Here is a 21,883-nt window from a genome sequence, read left to right on the forward strand (position 1 = left end):
GGGTACTTGAAGGTATGCCAAGGGGTACGTGAGATTTTTTAAAAATATTCTAAAAATAGCAACATTTCAAAAATCCTTTAATATATTTATTGAATAATACTTCAACAAAATATGAATGTAAGTTCACAAACTGTGAAAAGAAATGCAACAATGTAATATTCAGTGTTGACAGCTAGATTTTTTGTGGACATGTTCCATAAATATTGATGTTAAAGATTTCTTTTTTGTGAAGAAATGTTTAGAATGAAGTTCATGAATCCAGATGGATTTCTATTACAATCCCCAAAGAGGGCACATTAAGCTGATGATTACTTCTATGTGTAGAAATCTTTAATTATAATTGAATCACTTGTTTATTTTTCAACAAGTTTTTAGTTATTTTTATATATTTTTTTCCAAATGGTTCAAGAACAACCACTACAAATGAGAAATATTTAGCACTGTTATACCATTGAATAAATCAGAAACTGATGACATAGTGCTGTATTTTACTTCTTTATCTCTTTTTTTGCAACCAAAAATGCTTTGCTCTGATTAACGGGTACTTGAATTAAAACACCACATTGTTTTTTTTTCCCTCCAGGCTTTTCCGCGGGGTTGTCTTAAATAGCAACTTCCGGTTCCGGTGTCGCAATGTGAGAAAACATCTGTTTTTGGTCCTTTTTCTCGTTTTTACCTAATTGATTATTTGTATTATTTTAAGACGAAGACGAAATATAGAATATGAAACCTTTGTTCAGATGTAATAATTGCTTTTCCACGGCTCTGTTTTTCAATTGTATCTTTTTGTGTTGCAACATAAACTTCTCATAAACCCATCGTGTTTTGTTTTAATGACCAAAATATACTCTGACCGCCGGTTTACATGACTTTTTTCATCTATTATTCTCACTTTTGCTGTAAATTCTGTAGTCATCGTGCTCCTTATAAGGTCAAAATGGGGGCTGGGCCGGATTTGACGTCAGTGGGGTCAAAGGTGATTTGACGTCTCCGAGAGGTTTGGCGCCAGCTATTTCGCGGGACGAAAGCTCAAGGCACAAGTGTTTCCAAACACAAAAGCAAAAAGGGCAGGGTGTCGTGCCGAGAGCAAGCCGGGGTGCTGAGCTCGATAGGCGGACACTTTAGTCGTGTTCGTCCCCTTCTCGGTTTTCTGCTTCGAATAGTGCGTCATCTCTGCGGACCGCCAGGTGAGCTTGTGAGGAGTTTCGTGTGTGCGTGGGACTGTCTGACGCTAAATTAAATGCTTGCATTATTATCTAATTATCGTGTATTTTATGTCCCAATAAACATTAATATATGTTAGCCAGTAGCTGTTAGCTTAGCACACGCGTGTTCGCTGCGCGCTTGCTAGCTATGCTACCTTGCTAGTTAACTGGGTAACATGCTTGCCAGATTCTAAAATGTGTGGCAAGTGTTTGTAAGCAACCATAATCCACGTAAGAAAAGTGTCTTGTCAAGCACTGATATTTGTCTCCGTGATGACATAACTGAGCTGCTAATGGTGTGGCGTGTTAGCATTAGCTGTTTACCTATAATCGCACTCATTATCCATCTTACTTTTTTTATACCTGTTATATGTTTTGATACTTCTCATGTGAAAGTTGTATTATTTGTCCTCTGAGTCAGTTTCTATATTTGAATCTCCCCATACGAAACAATGGGAATGGAAATAGTCTATTCCAGGGTCAAACTTTCCCCTTTTAGGTAACATTGTTAAAGGCCTACTGAAATGAGATTTTCTTATTTAAATGGGAATAGCAGGTCCATTCTATGTTTCATACTTGATCATTTCGCGATATTGCCATATTTTTGATGAAAAGATTTAGTAGAGAACAGCAACGATAAAGTTCGCAACTTTTGGTTGCCTTGCCTTTACCGGAAGTAGCAGACGATGTGCGTGCGACTTCACGGGTTGTAGGGCTCCTCACATCCTCACGTTGTTTATAATCATAGCCACCAGCAGCAAGAGCGATTTGGACCGAGAAAGCGACGATTTCCCCATTAATTTGAGCGAGGATGAAAGATTCGTGGATGAGGAAAGTTAGAGTGAAGCACTAACAAAAAAAAAAAGGCGACGGCAGTTTGTGTGATTCAGATGTTAGAAGACACATTTACTAGGATAATTCTGGAAAATCCCTTATCTGCTTATTGTGTTAATGGTGTTTTAGTGAGATTATAAAGTCATACCTGAAAGTTGGTGGGCTGCGGTGACCGCCAGTGTTTTTGAGAGAAGCCAATGGAGGAGCCAAGATCACAGCTGCGTTTTTGACAGCTGCAGGGGGAGGTCGCATAATCCGCTCAAGTCTCCCGTAAGAGCTGACTTAATATCACAATTTTCCCATCCAAAACTTGCTGGTAGAGAAACATGTTCACTTGACCGCTCTGTGTTAGTTTCACAACACACAAAGAAACACTGGCTGTGTTTCGGTTGCTAAAGGCAACTGCAATCCACCGCTTTCCACCAACAGCATTCTTCTTTATAGTCGCCATTATTAATTGAACAATATGCAAAAGATTCAGCAACACAGATGTCCTAAATACTATGTAATTATGTGATTAAAGCAGACTGTTTTTGGCCGAGAGTGGTGCTAGGCAGAAATGTCCGCTCCAAACAATAACGTCACAAGCACGCGTCAACATAAGTGTCATCATTTCGCGACATTTTCAATAGGATACCTCGCGGGAAATTTAAAATTGCAATTTAGTAAACTAAAAAGGCCGTATTGGCATGTGTTGCAATGTTAAGATTTCATCATTGATATATAAACTATCAGACTGCGTGGTCGGTAGTAGTGGCTTTCTGTAGGCCTTTAAAGTATACAAGTGTAAGTAAGGCTGCAATGATTAATTGATTAAATTGATGAATTTGATCAGCATAAAGTGTTGATTCATATCATGTTGCTTCAATAAATCGTGCATCTAATAAACATTTCAAAAATCCAGACCACACAAAAGAAGGTAAAACAAGTTCAATATAAGGTAAAAGGTAACTATAACATAAAATAAGGTAATATAATTAAATTCAAGGTATACGAAGGTGGGAAAAAGGTAGAGGTAAAATAAGGTAAATAAAATGCAAAAAAACAAATGGTAGGTATGGTAATCAAAAGGTTAAATAGAAGGTAAAATAGGTAAATAAAATGCTAATGAAACAAAATTAAGGTAAAAGACAGCCAAATAAAATAAATACGTAGTAAATATAAAAAATAAATATAGAATTTAATTTGGCCAAACAGGTCAAATAAAAGATTGAAAAATGGAAAAAAGTTAAAGAGAAGATAAAAGGAGGTTAATAAAATGCAAAAAAAAACAAATAGTAAAAAGTAGATGGGTGTAGTAATCAAAAGGTTAAATAAAAGGTACAATAAAATAGAAAATACTTTATTGATCTCTGGGGGAAATTCAGGTAAATAAAATGCTAATGAAATAAAGTTCATGTAAAAGACAGCCAAATAAAATAAATAGATGGTAAATGAAGGATAAAAAATAAATATAGAATTTAATTTTGGCCAAATAGGTCAAATAAAAGATCGAAAAATGTAAAATAAGTTAAAGAGAAGATAAAAGGAGGCTAATAAAAGGTTAAAAGAAGGTAAAAATAATGATTAACAATTCACTAAATAGTAGCTAAAACAAGTTCAATAGAAAGTAAAAGATATATATAAGATAAAATAAGGTAATAGAAGTAAAGTCAAGGTACAGGAAGGTGGGGAAAAGATAGATTAAGGCAAAATAAAGTAAACAAAATGAAAAAAAACAAAAGGTATATAGTTGGTAGAAGTAGTAATCAAAAAGTGAAATAGAAGGTAAAATAGGTAAATAAAATGATAATGAACTAGGTAAAAGACAGTCAAAGAAAGTAAATAAGAGATAAATGAAAGGGAATAAAGAAATATAGAATATAAATGTTGGACAAATAAGTTAAATAAAAGATTGAAACATTTAAAAGTTAGAGATAACAAAAGGTTAATAAAAGATTAAAAGAAGGTAAAAATAATGAATAATAATTGACTAAATAGTAGATTAAAAAAAAAGTTCAATAGAAGGTAAATATAAAAAGGAAAATTAATGGTAATGACAGTTATGACAAGTACATCGATCTTTACCTATTTTCCCTAAGATAGGCCCACAGGCTATTTAGTGTGTTGTATTAGGTGAATGACCTTTAATTATGCTTTAAATGTAAGTGTGCTCAGTATTTAGTCATATCACCCAATGCGAACAACCTTCTCTAGTATGGTGTGAAAAAAGACAATCTAACCAACACAAAAAGTCAACTGACATGGTGACACACAACACAATCTGCTCACTGAACTGTGTGAACATTGTAAAAAAACAAAAAAAACAAACGTCATTGCACCTTAACAAAATGCCAAATTACACACATTTAAATTCATTACAAAGCAGGATGGGAAAAATTCAAAACACTCCACACTTATACATTTTTGGCGCATTTTGGCTGCTTGATATTTCTGATTGGACACAAAACTGAGGTCATGGAAGTATACAAGGTAGAAATCGAACTTTCACATAATTAAATATCCTTCTACAGTATATTTCCCATTATATCAATTTGATATATGTATGAATGTATGTGTGTGTATATATATATATATATATATATATATATATATATATATATATATATATATATATATTTATATATATATAAATATAAAAATATGTATTTTTTTTAGTCTATTGCGGCCTCAAAGTCAATAAGTTCGGACAGCCCTGAATTAAACCAACTAATCAATGGATAACTTGATTACTAAAATACTTGGTAGCTGCAGCCCTTATGTGTAGCATTGCAAGGCTAGTGTAAAATGGTCGGGATGATGTAAGGTCCAAATGCTGTTTTGTTTGGCCACACCCCTATTAAAGAATAATACTTGAAATATAAATATCCATCCCTTTTTTACCACTTGTCCCTTTTGGGGTTCCACGGGGGCTGGAGCCTATCCAAGCTGCACATGTGTGTAAAATGTAAAACACAGGTGTATGATAGTGTATATAGTTATACAACTAATACAGTAAGTTGGCCAATAAAGTGAACTACATCCTAATAGGTTCTGTTTGCTCATCCAAGGTTATCATCACATTTTCCCGGGCCAACATCACAATCAAGCCAAAGGAGAAAAAAAAGAGCAACTTTAATGTTGTTTTTTCCCCAAAATTTTACACGTGTTTGAATTCAGGAGTTCCACAGCTCTACGATGTTGTCATGTGTTTTCGTCTTCCTTCCTCCTCCCAAAGGCTGTGCAACGTTGAGTAACGATGATGGCGTCGGCAGAGCCTCCCAGCGCCTTCAGCATCGTCCCGCTGCTGGAGTGTCTGGAGGACGGCGCCGCTGGACGCCCTGAACAGACCGATGCCTATCTCACCATCGCCAAGTAGGCCTCATATTTCCAACCGTCACTGCTTTTTTCAGTAGTGATGATTCCACCATTATGGGCTGAGCAGAAAGACATCATTGTAGTTATGTAAGGGCCTGCTGCGATGCCAGCAGCCCATATTAAAGTTGCTTGGACTTTATGGAACTGGCCAAAGAACCCCAACGTATCGTTGGAAAGGTCTCACCGGCGCTTACATTACTTAATTTTTGGATGGTTTAGTGTTGCAATGGCAATGCTATAAAGGGAAAAGATTCAATGGGCCCATTGATTAGGTACACTTGGCCCTATTGATTAGGTAAGCACCCTTGCAATAGGACAATAGTAGAATGAGGTAGCATTACCTCTTCTCGGTTTCCTCATTTTTCAAGCGATTTAAACTGTTCCAATGTGCAAATGAACAGTACATTCAGGACATGCTATCTTGCTAGGTGTGAGCATGCTAACTGAGCATTTTACTATTTTTTCCCATTTTACCTATATAAAAATATATGGATACATTAAAGAACTGCTTTGCCACTTTTAGTATTTTCTCCTATCTGGTCACGTGCTAGCAAACCAACGCTTTATAGTCGTATTTTTGCTACATTTGTATGTTAAAGCCTAAAAACCATTGATTTTGATACTTGGCGCCATCTTAAAAGTATGCTAACTTCTGTAATGTTAGCATGCTGTTTCTTTATGCCAGCATTTTTGTACAATGTATTTGTATAAGCCTAAAAAAATCCACAACTTTCGATACTTGGTGCTGTCACGCCAAATTTCTCCCCCCCTACAACCCCCCCCCCCCCATTTACTACCGGGCTCATTATTAATACAGACGTTCTGTTAACATTATCACTAAACCTATGCAAGCGTCAATATATACCTTGATGTTGCAGATAAAAGACCATGTATTTTTTTAACCGATTTCCGAACTCTAAATGGGTGAATTTTGCCAAATTAAACGCCTTTCTGTTTATCGGTCTTTTGGCGATGACGTCAGAACGTGACGTCACCGAGGTAACACACCCGCTATATTCATTTTCACATTACAAACACCGGGTCTCAGCTCTGTTATTTTCCGTTTTTTCGACTATTTTTTTGGAACCTTGGAGACATCATGCCTCGTCGGTGTGTTGTCGGAGGGTGTAACGACACTAACAGGGAGGGATTCAAGTTGCACCACTGGCAAGAAATCTGCCGCCAGACCCCATTGAATCTACCAAAGTGTCTTCACATTTGACCGGCGATGCTAAGACAGACATGGCATAGAGATGTATGGATAACCTGCAGATGCATTTGCAACGATTAAGTCAACGAAATCACAAACGTGAGTTTTGTTGATGTTGTTGACTTATGTGCTAATCAGACATATTTGGTCACGGCATGACTGCCAGCTAATTGTTGCTAACACACTAAATTGGCCCTAGTGTGTGAATGGGAGTGTGAATGTTGTCTGTCTATCTGTGTTGGCCCTGCGATGAGGTGGCGACTTGTCCAGGGTGTACCCCGCCTTCCGCCCGATTGTAGCTGAGATAGGCGCCAGCGCCCCCCGCGACCCCGAAAGGGAATAAGCGGTAGAAAATGGATGGATGGATGCTACGCTAATCGATGCTAACATGCTATTTACGCTAGCTGTATGTACATTTGAAACTAGATACCCACATTTAATGCGAAACAAACACTTACCAATCGACGGATTTAAGTTGCTCCAGTGTCACAAGATGCGAAAGTCCTGATCGTTTGGTCTGCACATTTTACCGGCGATGCTAATAAGGCAGCCTTGATATGGGCCACTTCATTAGGTACACCCACGCTATGGCCGAATAGCGTCAATAGCTATTCGCTCAATAGCTTCAATTTCTTCTTCAATTTCGTTTTCGCTATCTGACTCCATACTCGGACCATCTGTTTCAATACATGCGTAATCTGTTGAATCGCTTAAGACGCTGAAATCCGTGTCTGAATCCGAGCTAATGTCGCTATATCTTGCTGTGGTAACCGCCATGTTGTTTGTATTGGCAGCCCTGTATGACGTCACAGGGAAATGGATAGTGGTTTCGAAGATAGCGAAAATAAGGCACTTTAAAGCTTTATTTAGGGATATTCCGGGACCGGTAAAATTTTGAAAAAAACTTCAAAAAATACAAAAAGCCACTGGGAACTGATTTTTATTGTTTTTAACCCTTTTGGAATTGTGATAATGTTCCCCTTTAACGCTATATTATAAAAAAAAAAAAAAAATACAAACACAAGCTATGGGATGACGCATTTACTTCCGGGGTCACGTTTCCTCACGTTTCCTCTTATGTCATCCCATAGCTTGTGTTTGTAAATTTTTTTAATTTATTTTTTTATTTATTTTTTAAATTATAATATAGCGTTAACAAAACGTCTGTATTTTTATAATATAGCGTTATATTTTTATAATATAGCGTTAACAAAACGTCTATATTAATCATGACCCCGAAAGTAAATAGGGGGGAAGGTTTTTGCAGGGGGGAAGACATTTGGCGTGACAGTGCCCACTATAGGTATGTCAACTTTTCTTAAGTTATCATGCTAATGTTAGCATGTTAATGTTTTTTGCTAGCCCTGGCATTTCAGCTATTTTTTATCATTTGTACCTGAAATACATGGATTTTGAGACTTGTCTCCATCTTGCAAGCATGTTAACTCTTTATTATATGTTAAAGTGAGCATGCAAACATTAGCATCTTAACATTTTATGTTAACTTTTTCATACTTGGCACAATCTTTAAAGTATGTTAAATTATCTTATGTTATCATGCTAACATTAGCATACTATCCTAATATTATGGCATTTTAGCTAATTTTGTATGTTTAACCCTAAAAATTATGGATTTTGATACTTGGCGCCATCTTAAAAGTATGCTTACTGAACTTCTCGTATGTTAGCATGATAACATTAACATACTATCCTATTATTCTAGCATTTTAGCTAATTGTGTATGTTTAACCCTAAAAATCATGGATTTTTATACCTGGCGCCATCTTAGAAGTATGTTTCTTATACTTCTCTTATGTTTGCATGCTAACATTAGCAATCTAAAATGAAAAACTGATATTCTACCTAATTTTGAATGTTTAACCTTGTGCTTCTCAAATATTTTCTGTTACGACCCTCGCAGGAAGAAAAAAATATTTCTCGCCCCCCCACTCTCCACCATGCCTATGAATAGTATAATTTGTGTAATATAATTGTTATAACTATACCTCTGCATAGCATTGTAAGCATTTTAATACTAAAGGAAACAACACCCCCTGCCACTATTTGAGAAGGAATGGTTTAACCCTTAAAATCATGGATTTTAATAGTGGGTGCCATCTTAGAAGTATTCTTACTGTACTTATCTTATGTTAGCATGCTACTATTAGCATGTTAATGTTTTATGCTATCATTGTAGCTAATTTTGATCAGTTAAATCTAAAATGTATGGGTTTTGAAAGATGGCTCCATCTTGCAAGTATGTTGACTGCAAACAAGCTAACGTTTGTATGTTAAAGTTTTATCCTTGCCTTTTAGCTTTATTTAACCCTGGGCTAGAGGTTCACAGCACAGACAACAAGCCCATCAAAGTTTGTGTTGGATTTTTTAAAGTTAATATTCTACTGGTTTCCTCGCTTTTTTTAGGCTTTCGCTTGCATGAAAAGTCCTCAAAGTTGGGCCCAGTAAAAAATGTAATTTTCAGGGCTGGACTAATCCTAACATCTTATGGAGTAGCGCCCCCTTTTTCGGTTTAAAAGAAATTCCAGTTGGCGGAGTTGTGAAACATAACATGACTCACACATCAAGTCTCAAAAAGCCATGTTCACAAGTTGTCTTTTGGGGACAAATCGGGTCGTACTTCACCGTTGGGGACTTTGACCAAATGAGCCCAAATCAAAACCAGGTGTCCCAGAATGATGGATGGTGACAGAGTGCGACAAGTTTTAGCCCACGCCACAGGATGCGGGCGGGGCTTGGCGACAAACTTTGAAAGTCAATCGGACGATTCGCCACAAAAATGTAAACCGGTGCTCTTCAACACGGGGTCTGCAATCCCGAGGCAGTCCACAGAGATCTTGCAAGAGGATTGTGACATTTTTGATTGGTGAAACTTTATATATTAATTCCCTGTGCATCTTTTGTCATATATGATATTTACGTTACCATTAATCCAACACTCTGTAGTGTAGATTATAAATGCCATTTGCATGGTCACGCTACTCACTGTACCCTGCAGGTTTAAAATGAAAACATTAATTGTTATTAGAGCTACAAATCTTTGGGCACCACACGATTTGGATCTTGGAGATAACGATTCAAATCAGAATTGTTTCTCGATTCAAAATAAATACTTGTTTTTTTAAATAACATTTGATACCAGTTCTATGACTAACTACATTTCTCCAAAAATAGATGAACAGTTCTGGTAATTATTAATGTTACTTAAAAGAAAACTGGTTTTCATAACATTCTACCCAAACATTTAATAAAGTCAAATACAAATAAGGCAACAAGAAAAGAATCCAATACTTCTCTTTTCTAGAGTAAATCTGTAGAGCAAATATGGACATCTACATCAACAATATGATTTGCCTGGCAGGACAGGACATATTTAAAAAAAATAAAAATGTATACATCTATATTTCAAATGGAATTTTGATTTTTTGAAATCGATTAATTCGAAAACCGATTTTCTTTGACATCCCCTAATAGTTATACTAATATTAGCATTTAAGATTGCTAGCAATTGGCCCTCTAGCTGCCAGCCAGCAGGACAAGCTGGGCAGTAGCCGCTAGCTAGCGACACCATAATGTATTCTTTGGCTCTCTTCATCAGTCTGGGGGTCTTTGTCCTGGAAGACGTTGAAGACCCTTGTTTTAAACCTGGTACTCAGCTCCATTGATCATAATTACTAAACATTTGTAGGTATGAAGAAGATGTGGCCTTGAAAAAGTGTGTAGGCCACGTTCTAAATTAGTCACAGCGCCACCCAGTGAAGGGTAAGGCCTGTTTAATCTGACTGTATAAAAAAATAAATAATGAAGAATTTATTCAATTATTTTAGATTTTTATTTAGTTTTTTAATTGATTTTTACCCCCAATTTTGCAGCCGCCTCAGTGGAGAGGAAGGTCGCCAGTTTCTCCCAGCAGTTGAAAAGTACTTTTCCCGTCTGGGTGCGGCCATCTTGGTGAGTTTTGAGTTTTTCATAGGGCGCGGCGACATCACCGTCATAACGCCTCGTCTCGGCCTCCTCAGGCCCACGTCAGCAGCCCACACGCCGAGCTGAGCCAAGCGGCCCTGCAGGCGTTGGGGTTTTGTCTCTACCATTCGCACGTCGTCTCGCAAGTTTCTGGTATGTTGATTTTTATTTTTATTTTTATGTCACCGATTTGAATAAATCAGCACTCACATTTTCCAGAAACCTTGGCCGCCGATATCCTGTCCGCACTTTGCTCGGTGGTTTCCAATTCTACGGAGAAGAACACCTGCACCCGGGCATTGTGGGTCATCTCCAAACAAAGCTTCCCCACCGATGTGGTGGGCAAAAAAGTGAGCGCGCCAGACCAGAGGCTTGATTGATTAATTGATTGAGACTTTTATTAGTAGATTGCACAGTACAGTACATATTCCGTACAATTGACCACTAAATGGTAAGACCCAAATAAGTTTTTCAACTTGTTTAAATCGGGGTCCACGTTAATCAATTCATGCCGGTCCGTCTTTTCGGTCGCACAGCGCAGAGGTTCTTACCCGACCTTTGCCCTTTGTTTCAGGTCCCGTCTATCCTGGCGACACTGGAGAGTATTTGGAGCAAAGGCGACGTCCAGTCTGTGGTGATGGAACATGAGGCTTTGAACGTGATCATTAGGTAACATGTCGTAACAAGGCCCTTTTAAAACACTTAACTGTAGTGTGTGTGTGTGTGTGTGTGTGTGTGTGTGTGTGTGTGTGTGTGTGTGTGTGTGCGCATGTATATGTGTCTGTGTATATATACGTGTATATATGTGTGTGTATGTATGTGTATGTGTATGTATATATATATATATATGTGTGTGTGTGTGTGTGTGTGTGTGTGTGTATATATATATATATATATATATATATGTATATATATATGTATGTGTATATGTGTGTGTGTATATATATATACATATATATATATATATATATACATACATACATGATGAGCATTAAAGAGAGTACTGTTAGTGTATAAAAAAATTAACATTTTTTTATTTTTTAAACACTAACTGTACCCTCTCCAATGGTCATCGTGTATATTTATTAAATTTCAACATTTAGTAAGGACTGATACAAAAACAAAAATCCATTAAGGATGGTCACTGTGGTGGTTCCTCTCTTGTGGGTTCCCCTGACACAGACAGACCTTCACTGGAGTCTGGTTTTAACAGTGTTTTATTGTTGTACATGCACGCCGTGACAGTTCTCTGCTCCGCAACTTTCCGGTCTTTTCCTGCTGTGTAAACACGCCGCGACAGCGCTCTGCTCCGCAACTTTTCAGTCTTGTCGTGTTTGGCGTTTCCTTCGGCTCTCAAGCGTTGTCCAGCATGTCTGGTGCAAGGTCTGCCTGAACTGCGGTTCCGTGGCCCCGGTCGTTGCTGATAAGCATGACAGCTGATTGGATGATCAGCCACAGCTGGAGCAATCCAATGACCTGCCAGCAGTGCTTCAAAGCCGGTCCTTACACACCCCATTCCGCAGCCGGCGTGCAGACCATGCCCCCCTCGACATGTAGTCACAATTAGAGATCTAACGATTACTTGTCTTTGATGATAAATTGTGTGAAAAGTCCTGACGGTTAGTACTACCATTTTAAACAAATGATGGCAAAAACGTTATGACGTCAGTTCCATAAACAACTACACTGGTGATGCTGTTCATTTCCTGGTAGAAGAAGGTAGGGCTGGGCGATAAAACGATATCAATATATGTCGTAGCAGACACGTAATTAATATCAATAAAAAATGCGTTTGGATAAAACGTTTGAAAATTAAAGTTAAAGTACCAATGATAGACACGCACACTAGGTGTGGTGAAATTTGTCCTTTGCATTTGACCCATCCCCTTACTTACCCCCTTGGAGGTGAGGGGAGCAGTAAGCAGCTGCGTGGGCCGCGCTTAGGAATCATTTGGTGATTTAACCCCCTATTCCATCCCTTGATGCTGAGTGCCAAGCAGGGAGGGTAATGGGTCCCATTTTTTGTAGTCTTTGGTATGACTCGGCCGTGTTTTGAACTCACAACCTCCCAGTTTTAGGGCCGACACTAACCACAAGGCCACTGAAATATTTTCCTGTTTGCCGGAAGAAAGCGGAAGTTGCAAAGCAAGGTTTGTTGCATGAACAAAATGCACTTGCTTTCCAGTAACCGAGCAACGCAGGAAGAGAGCACTGATCAGTGGGCCTGACGTGCTAACAGCCAATTACGTGACCGTATCAACTATCAAGATTGGTTGCGCCATCTTGTTGTCTTGCGTTTGATTCTTTGCATGGAGTCTGAAGAGAAAGTCAAAATGAAGAAATTGTGGACAAAAGAGGAAAAGTCACCTGTACGGCAGTTTTATGGATTCTTAAACGGACCGTAGTCACGCCAATGTAGTAAATAATGCAAGGCACTGGTCCTACACAGCAACTTCGTCACACTCACCCTTAGAGCACAGCTGTAACTTCCTGGCACCAAACCTGCAGAAAGTAGTAGTTCTCAGGTTTTTCTGTTTACATTTGCGCTATTTTTTTACACTCTATGAAGCATGTATCACGATAAATAAAACACTCAAATTGTGATTCAGTTTTCAGCCGTATCACCCAGCCCTATTGCTTGTATTCTGACAAGTGACTTCTTCCCAGAAGTGATATATATATATATATATATATATATAATATATAATATAAACCTTTTACGAAGTGACCACTGCAAATTTGTGCATTCTTCGACTCTGCTCCCTTGCACTGGAGTGTGAGCTGCTTTTCTTGTTATTCTGTAAAATCTCGCACTCCTGCCCTTTTTCATTACCTCTTTATAAACTGGAATCGTACAGCCGAATACAACCCAAGCGTTGGGCACTTTTTTCTTTGCTAAATTCGCGCCTAGTACCTATTGAGAATAGAGCTAGCTTGACCACCACACATATTTAATGGACCGGACGTGACATCGGTAAAATCCAAGTAATATGAAATGTTTTATACCATTACATACTTAGTCATCAATCAATGTTTACTTATATAGCCCTAAATCACTAGTGTCTCAAAGGGCTGCATAAACCACAACACAAACCACTACAACATCCTCGGTAGGCCCACATAAGGGTAAGGAAAACTCACACCCAGTGGGATTCGTCAATACCTGAACAGTGTGGTCCATAAGTTGGCAGGGGAAAAAATATACATATATTAGTGTAATAATTAGAGCTGACAAAGTTAAAACAATAAGTTCGCAAAAGATTAATTTAATGGCAGTATTTATTGTTAATCGCGTGTTTGCGTCCTGTGTTTTCCTAAGTCCATACTGTAGTGATGGAAAAACAAATAGAAAGCATAAATGGACAAAGAAAAATTTATATTGAGTATCTGAGTTTAGCTTGAAAGCCCTGGCAGGTCGCTCTCGCCACAAGACCAAAGTTATTTCCATCCATTGTCGCTGCGGGTTGCGTTGCCATTTCTGCATTACCAGTGACCTTTGTTCTTTTTGGATCGCGGGGTTGTTGTTTTTTTTAGGCTTGTTTTTAGACACATGGTTGCTTATTTGGGCTTGCTTTTCCCTGATATCAATTAACAGTGATAAACGAGTTTGATGTGGTACATATGGTTTTGGTAGCTCTCTGCAGGACCTGATTAATTAGAATTTTGGTGTATGCATTTTGATAAATTGATGGTTCGCTCGAAGGTTTCGGTTGCCATTTAGGCAATATATGATGTAAAATTTTTAAAAAATATTTTACGTGAAATTATTTAAAAAATCAGATCAAACTGAGCCACCGGTTGCAAACTTTTTTAGTTTGTCTTTGTTTATTGTGTTGTTTGCTTGGATGCTCCCAGGCTGCTGGACCAGGTCCCTGTGCAGATGGGCGAAGCCACGGTGTGCTGGGCCAAGCTTGTCATCCCCCTGGTGGTGCACTCCGCCCCCAAAGTGCGTCTGCGGGCAGCGGCCGCCATGGAGATGAGCCTGCCGCTGCTCCTCCAAAAGCAGATGGAGGTGGCCGCCGTCATGGAGCCTCTCATGTCCACGGTGCGGTGCCTAACCTCGGACTTTTGGGCAATTTTAAGATGACGGTTATGCAGATGTAATTGACATGCTTTTTATCCTCACAGAAGCTGATCCCGGAGTTGCAGAAGCTTTTCATATCAAAGAATGAAACGAACGTCCTGAAGCTCTGGTCGTTGTTTGTCAAACTTCTTGGCAAGGTAAGTGTTAATTTTCAGCAACAACGCCATTGGTTTTTGTCATCACGTACAATTTATCGTGCGCAAACCTTCTCAGGGCCAGCAGTACTTTTTAAATATTTGCACTTTCAAGGATTATCAGCTTGTCCTAGCAAGAACCCTATTAATTTTGTATATCTGACCATGTGTCACAGTGCTCAAGAGCTGTGGGCATGGGTGATGTATTTGGTACGACCAAATTCTGTCTGCACCACCGGGATCGATTCACGTAAAAATCAAACTGTACTGACACATTTTGTTGCACGTGACGTAATGTCCGGTTGCAGCCGCTAGCACTTGGAAGAGAAACCGTATTTGTAGCAGACTGCTTCTCGGTAATTATCTAATGCCAACTAAGCCAGCATGCCTGATAGAAAGTGTTACAGTAAGTCTACGCTTTTCAGAATGCGCTAGCTCGAAGCTACTGTGCATTGGATGTACCGTATAGATGCTACTGATTAGCATTAGCGATTTTACACGGCGATTTCAACACCTCCAAATTTGGTAATGGGAATTACAACTAATATGATGCACAACACAAACAGCTGGGGTGTAATAAGTACAATACTTACAGTATAAACACTTTCTAGGAATCAACATAAGACTAGACTTGCACATTCAGCTTAATGACCTGTGGGAAATTGCCCCACATATTTGAAAACCTTAAAAAAACACTGCTACGTTTGCGTTGTAAAAAATTTGGTTTGCGATGTTACGGATTTTAAGTTATCCTAGAAGACTTTTTCTGACTGCTGACGTCATTCGGTCCCTACACCTTGTCAAAATCACTCCAAACTTGTCCCAAAATGTTATTATAATTTTGATGTCCACCCCGCCTTCCACCCGATTGTAGCTGAGACAGGCACCAGCACCCCCCGCGACCTCGAAGGGAATAAGCGGTAGAAAATGGATTGATGGATGTTATTAACTAGGGTTTCCCGCAGCGCTTTGTTGTTAAGGCGGCTGCCTTAACAACAAAGAGCCACCGCCTAAACTAAAGTCTTAAGTTTTTTAAGACTTTAGTTTACTAAGTCAAAATAGTGACATACTTAGTATCTCATGTAACTAGGACTGTTTTGTTTTTACTTAACGAAGCAGGCCTACTTCACAGTCTGTAGTCTATTGCGGCAGAAACGCCCCCTTCCCCCTCGAGAGACACCGCCTTAACTGCCAAATATTCTGGGGGAAACACTGTTAACTATTATAGTTTTTATGCTAAGGTGTTATTATTTATAACCAGCCCGCCCACCTTGACAAAATCTCCCAAAACCTGTACCATTCGTTTCTGCTGCAATGTTTTGGGTGTATTATAGTTTTTGTTATTAACGTGTTTTTCATTACCAACTCAAAATAACATAATTATAATAGTTGGACCCTAAAAATTTGCAGCAGAAATATTTCGGACAAGTTTGAGAAGATTTTGACAAGGTGGGATGAATGCTAAAACAATAATAAAATAAAATTTATTATACACAAAAAAATATGCAGCCCAAAGGTTTGGGGCGATTTTAACAAGGTGTGTGGGTGGGGTGTGGGGACCTCACTTGTCAGTATATGTATTGTAGAATAACTTTAAAAACAGCACAAACAAATTATTTGCAGTAAGGGGGCCCAACAAATGGCATGGCAACAAAGTAAGTTTCTTACATGTGGCATTATCACTGGAGGACGAGGAATAGCTAAACATGCTTTACTACACACCCTCGAGGATACAGTAGCTCACCGGTCGTCACAAAAGATAGCGCTCCATGAATTCTATGGGTGGATCTACACCTGACATCCACTGTTTATGTTTATAAACTCAGGAAATACGTCACTGAACACATGAGGACTTTGAATATGACCAATGTAAAATCCTGTTACTACTTTGTATCGGATCTGTGTCTAAATGTGTGGTATCATCCAAAACTAAAGTAAAGTTTCAAAAGAGAGAAGAATAAGTGATTATTACATTTTAACTGAGGTGTAAATAGAACACGTTCAAACATAAAATAACCAGATATTAACAGTAAATGAACAAGTAGATGAATCATTCATTTTCTACCTCTTGTCCTAATAATTTTGACAAAATAATAGAATTATAAATAACACAATATGTTACTGTATATGCCAGCCGCTAAAATAGGAGCCTTTGTTTACTAACTACTAAAAGACAAGTTGTATAGTATGTTCACTATTTTATTTAAGGGCTAAATTGCAGTAGGAAACAATATGTTTAATATACCCTAAGATTGTTTGTTAAAATAAAGCCAATAATGCCATTTTCTTGTGGTCTCCTTTATGTAGAAAAGTACCTTTGGTACCGGTACCAAAATATTGGTATCGAGACAGACATTTTTGAAACTACACTTGTGTGGATGAACATTGTTTTAACCCCACTTGTGTTTTTGAAACTCTTCGTGTTGGTGGGGACATGGCCTAAGACCGTCTCAACAGTCCACTTGTGATTCAATGCCCCAGAATACAGAATTGTTCATATTTTTTTGGGGGGGGTCCTACAGTGTCAAAGATATTGAAGGTAGCTGAGGTCAAAGGTTGAATCAAAAACTGTGTGCGAGTGAGACCTCCTGTGATGTTTGCTGGGCAGATGTTACATCGTGGCGGTCCCTTCATCAACTCTCTGCTCCACCTGGAGGAGCTGGGTTTTCGCAGCTCGTCTCCCACCGTCAAGAAGATCGCCTTCATCGCCTGGAAAAGTCTCATCGACAACTTTGCCCTCAACCCAGGTGAGCGACCACCTTTTCCTCTCGATGGTTTCCAGCGCCTCCGACTGGGTCTTCCGGGTTTCAGCCGTGGCCTTTTGTCCCATGCTCTGCCAGACATCCTGTGCAGCACCAAGCGCATGAAGCTTCTCTTGCAGCCCCTCATGTCCATCAATGTCAAGACGGAGGCGCTGATGCTCACCAAGGTGGAGGTGTGGTGGTACCTGGTGGTCCAGCTGGGCCCAAACCTGTTCCCTCACTTTGATCAGGTGGATATGTTCTACCTGAGGTTTCAAGCTATTTTTTTTTTCAAATTCATGGTCAAAAGTTTTCAATTAAAATGCTTGCTTTGTCTCTCAGGTGTCGGTTCCTCTGCTGCAGTACACCATTGGATCGGACTCCTCGGCGCAGGGCACCCCCGCTAGAGGAGCTGGTCAGAATGGCGTTGCTCACCCCAAAACTGGTAGGACAACACAGCATGACATTCCCTGAATTTCCACTGAATGCAACACGCACGATTGACTCTTTCTGGGTTTTATTCAAGTCAGTGTGTCCGTTTCCACCGCCCGCGGAACACCAAAGAGATGCCATGGTATTCTAGTGCTAAATATAGCTAGCATGTGATTTTTCCGTTTATAGTTGGAAATCAGTCTTTTTTTTTTATCTTTGTAAAGATATTTTAAAGATATGTTCCTTTTTTCTTAATTTTTTTCTGACCTGCAATGTGTGTTAAAATCTTGATCCATCTCTTTGCCGTACCTGCCAACAACTACGGTTTTCCCGTAATGAGTACAGGTTTTGATAAACCAGTGGTAAAAACTACCATTTTCCATTATAAATGAAGAATTTAAAAACGGAAGCTACGTAGCGAAGCAACTCCACGGGCAGGGAACAAATTATACAGGAAACATCAATGATTGGTTGGTTTACGTATAAGAACATCCATGATTGGTTGATTGTTTACTATGATAAGTCACGATTGGTTAAGATTGGGGCAAAACATTATGGACATGCCAATCGGAGGCAAGATAGGGTGGGTCAAGACCAGAGGTGGGTAGAGTAGCCAGAAATTGTACTCAAGTAAGAGTACTGTTACTTTAGAGATTTATGACTCAAATAAAAGTAAGGAGTAGTCACCCACATATTTACTTAAGTAAAAGTAAAAAGTATGTTGTGAAAAACCTACTCAAGTACTGAGTAACTGAGGAGTAACCTGTTTGTTTGATTACGGCAACAAATATTGCACAAAAACATAAAAATAGCAATGAGCAAATTCGGAGCCAGGAATATCTCTTAAGCAACTAAAACAATAATATATATTAAATAATAATACATTAAAATAAAAAAAATTAAGGCACATTGAGCCACAATAACTTAACAGCGCCATTGGCTCAGTAGGCATTGATTGATTGATTGAAACTTGTATTAGTAGATAGCACAGTACAGTACATATTCCGTACAATTGACCACTAAATGGTAAAACCCCAATAAGTTTTGCAACGTTAATCAATTACTTAATAAATGACCAAGTCGAGGTGATGTACCTCATATATACATATACATACACACACACAAACACATATATATATATATATATATATATATATATATATATATATATATATATATATATACAGTATATAATTTATATTTATTTATTTTGCCGTTTTTGTTCACATGTTAAAGGTGTTTTAATGAATGTACATGCATGTTTAACATATAGATTCTTATCTTTCATGAAGACAAGAATATAAGTTGGTGTATTACCTGATTCTGATGACTTGCATTGATTGGAATCATACTGTACAGTGTTGATAACGTCCACGTTTTCAAATGGAGGAGAAAAAAAGTTCCTCCTTTCTGTCTAATACCAAATGAAAGTCGTTTGTTTTATGCATCTTCTTTGTCCAGCTTCCATATTCGTTTTTATACACTTTACAGTAAATACATTTGCGGCAAACTCCGTAGCTTGCTAGCTTGTTTGCGCTGGCTTTCGGAGCCTTTTATTTTGTTAGCGAAGGCGCGACGGCGCGGCACTTTTATTGTGAAGACAGGAACTGTGCGATCAGTCTTTAGGCTTTTGACGGGAAGTACGGTTGAAATGTCTTTTTTCCTTTACACTTTTGATTGATTTATTGAAACTTTTATTAGTAGATTTCACAATACAGTATATATTCTGTACATTTGACCACTAAATGGTAACACCCCAATAAGTTTTTCAACTTGTTTAAGTTGGGTCTACCTTTGTTGGTCATGTGACCGCCTGGCTCTGTTTGATTGGTCCAACGTCACCAGTAACTGCATGTGATTGGTGAAACGCAGGCAGATTCTACTTTGTAGGTCCCTCTGAAAAACCAAAACAAACTAACAGAACGATAAAAAAAAAAAGTAGTGAGTAGCGAGCTGAATGTAGATAAATGGAGCGGAGTAAAAGTAGCGTTTCTTCTCTATAAATATACTCAAGTAAAAGTATGTTGCATAAAAACTACTCTTAGAAGTACAATTTATCCCAAAAGTTATTCAAGTAGATGTAACGAAGTGAATGTAGCACTTTACTACCCACCTCAGGTCAAGACAGTAGCTGACATTTTGTTCATTATTTCTACGGTTTATATCTTAATAATAATAATACATTTTATTTATAAGGTGCCTTTCTGAGCACTCAAGGACACCGTACAAAATCAAAACATTAAAATCAAATTGGATAAAAATAACAATAATAACAACAAAGATAGATAAGATAGGACGATTACAAAGAATAAGCAGTCCGGTATAGGTGTGTTTTGATTCTTGACTTGAAGAGGGATATTGAGTCCACGTTGCAAAGGTCTGGGGGTAATGAGTTCCAAAGATGTGGGGCAGAGTGGCTGGAAAAACTGTCCACCATAAGGGGACAGTGAGATGGATGGATGAAGAGGATCTTAGGGAACGTGAGGGCGTGGTGACATGGATCAGGTCAAAGAGATATGATGGAGAGAGGTTATGGATGGCTTTGAAAGTTAGGAGAATTATTTTAAAGTGAATACGATGTTTGATGGGTAGCCGGTGGAGTTGCTGCAGAACAGGGGCGCTGGATTGAAGGGGTTCAGGTGATTATCCGGGCTGCAGAGTTCTGGAGAAGCTGAAGTTTGTTAAGTGACTCGTGAGGGAGACCCAACAGGAGAGAGTTGCAATAGTCCAGGTGAGAGGTGACCAGGCTATGGACTAATATGGCAGCAGTATGTGGGGTAAGGGATGGGCAAAGACGATTAATGTTCCGTAAATGAAAGTAAGCAGACCAGGTAATGCTGTTTATGTGAGCTTGAAAGGAGAGTGTGCTGTCGAGGATTTTGGCATTAAATAGTTGAATCATTTTGAAACTAACACCATGACTGCAAGATATTTGTTATTTCATGCTATAAATCACAAATGGCAATTCAGATAAATGAAGATAGCTAATAGAATAAACATTGTTTGTACGCTTTTTGTTTGTATTTGGAGCAATTATAAGTGGAGATGGAGTCAAAGAGACAGACATTGGCTATACAATCCAAGGCAGAATCCACTAAAGCAGAAACAAAAAGGAAAATGCGAGCTGCTCAAAAATGTGTCTGGATTGGTCATCTCAGAACCATCAGAGCAATAATTGCCAAACTATTGTGTGAATGAGGCAAAGTAATGTATAAATAACGTCAACTTTATGAATCATCTGTGGCTGTGAAGTGAACACTTATAATGTTGTAAACACTGTATAGATTTGGCTATCCCATGTGGTTCCTGTGTTGTAAATACTGTAGTGACTAAATAAGTGACTGAAACAGAGATAGTGATTCATTTGGATGTATTTATGTCAACTGTTGATCATTTTTCTATTCTTTAAACACTAAAACGCAGCGCTTTTATTTTTGCCACAGGCAGCTAAATGTGTCAAATATCAGCTGATACAGGGACCGGGAAAGTAGAGGACTGGTTGTGTGATGCGTTTGCCAGGGATGATATCACTGTTATTTTGTTGCTGGCTGCAAGAAATAAAGTGGTTTATCAAGGCAGGACCGACTTTGTTGGCTCCTCTGGAAGGACAGAATATTTTTTTTGTGGCTCACTTTATTACTACTTCCCTTATTATAGCATTAAGCGCTTTTTCACTGCAAGGCGGACCCGCAACAGAATGGACGTGGGCAAGACCATAATGATCAAAATTCAAGATCCAAAAGTGAAACAAAATAGTTTGTTCCAAGAGCAAGTCGGATACAGTAGCCCTGCTATGGATGAGTATTGTTCATGTTCGAATCGATACTTCATACTTCGGGCTGACCAATATGGACCAAAACTGATATCCCGGTATTTTTGTAATTGTATCGTGTTATACGATATTC

General features: G+C 38.5%; 1 protein-coding gene across 1 annotated transcript in view; it reads left to right on the forward strand.

Moving 5' to 3' along the window:
* The first annotated feature begins 1,013 nt into the window (after positions 1 to 1,013).
* Positions 1,014 to 21,883, forward strand: part of LOC133538133 (telomere-associated protein RIF1-like) — a 47,054-nt gene continuing 26,184 nt past the window's right edge. The window contains exons 1-11 of the mRNA XM_061879474.1: positions 1,014 to 1,187; positions 5,257 to 5,393; positions 10,497 to 10,575; positions 10,644 to 10,740; positions 10,807 to 10,937; positions 11,162 to 11,256; positions 14,443 to 14,632; positions 14,716 to 14,808; positions 17,414 to 17,552; positions 17,646 to 17,797; positions 17,889 to 17,991. Of these exons, the coding sequence (XP_061735458.1) occupies positions 5,278 to 5,393; positions 10,497 to 10,575; positions 10,644 to 10,740; positions 10,807 to 10,937; positions 11,162 to 11,256; positions 14,443 to 14,632; positions 14,716 to 14,808; positions 17,414 to 17,552; positions 17,646 to 17,797; positions 17,889 to 17,991 (1,195 nt within the window). The 5' untranslated portion in view covers positions 1,014 to 1,187; positions 5,257 to 5,277. The remainder of the gene's footprint in view (positions 1,188 to 5,256; positions 5,394 to 10,496; positions 10,576 to 10,643; positions 10,741 to 10,806; positions 10,938 to 11,161; positions 11,257 to 14,442; positions 14,633 to 14,715; positions 14,809 to 17,413; positions 17,553 to 17,645; positions 17,798 to 17,888; positions 17,992 to 21,883) is intronic.

This window comes from Nerophis ophidion, linkage group LG19 (genome assembly GCF_033978795.1).
Source record: "Nerophis ophidion isolate RoL-2023_Sa linkage group LG19, RoL_Noph_v1.0, whole genome shotgun sequence".
NCBI lineage: Eukaryota > Metazoa > Chordata > Actinopteri > Syngnathiformes > Syngnathidae > Nerophis > Nerophis ophidion.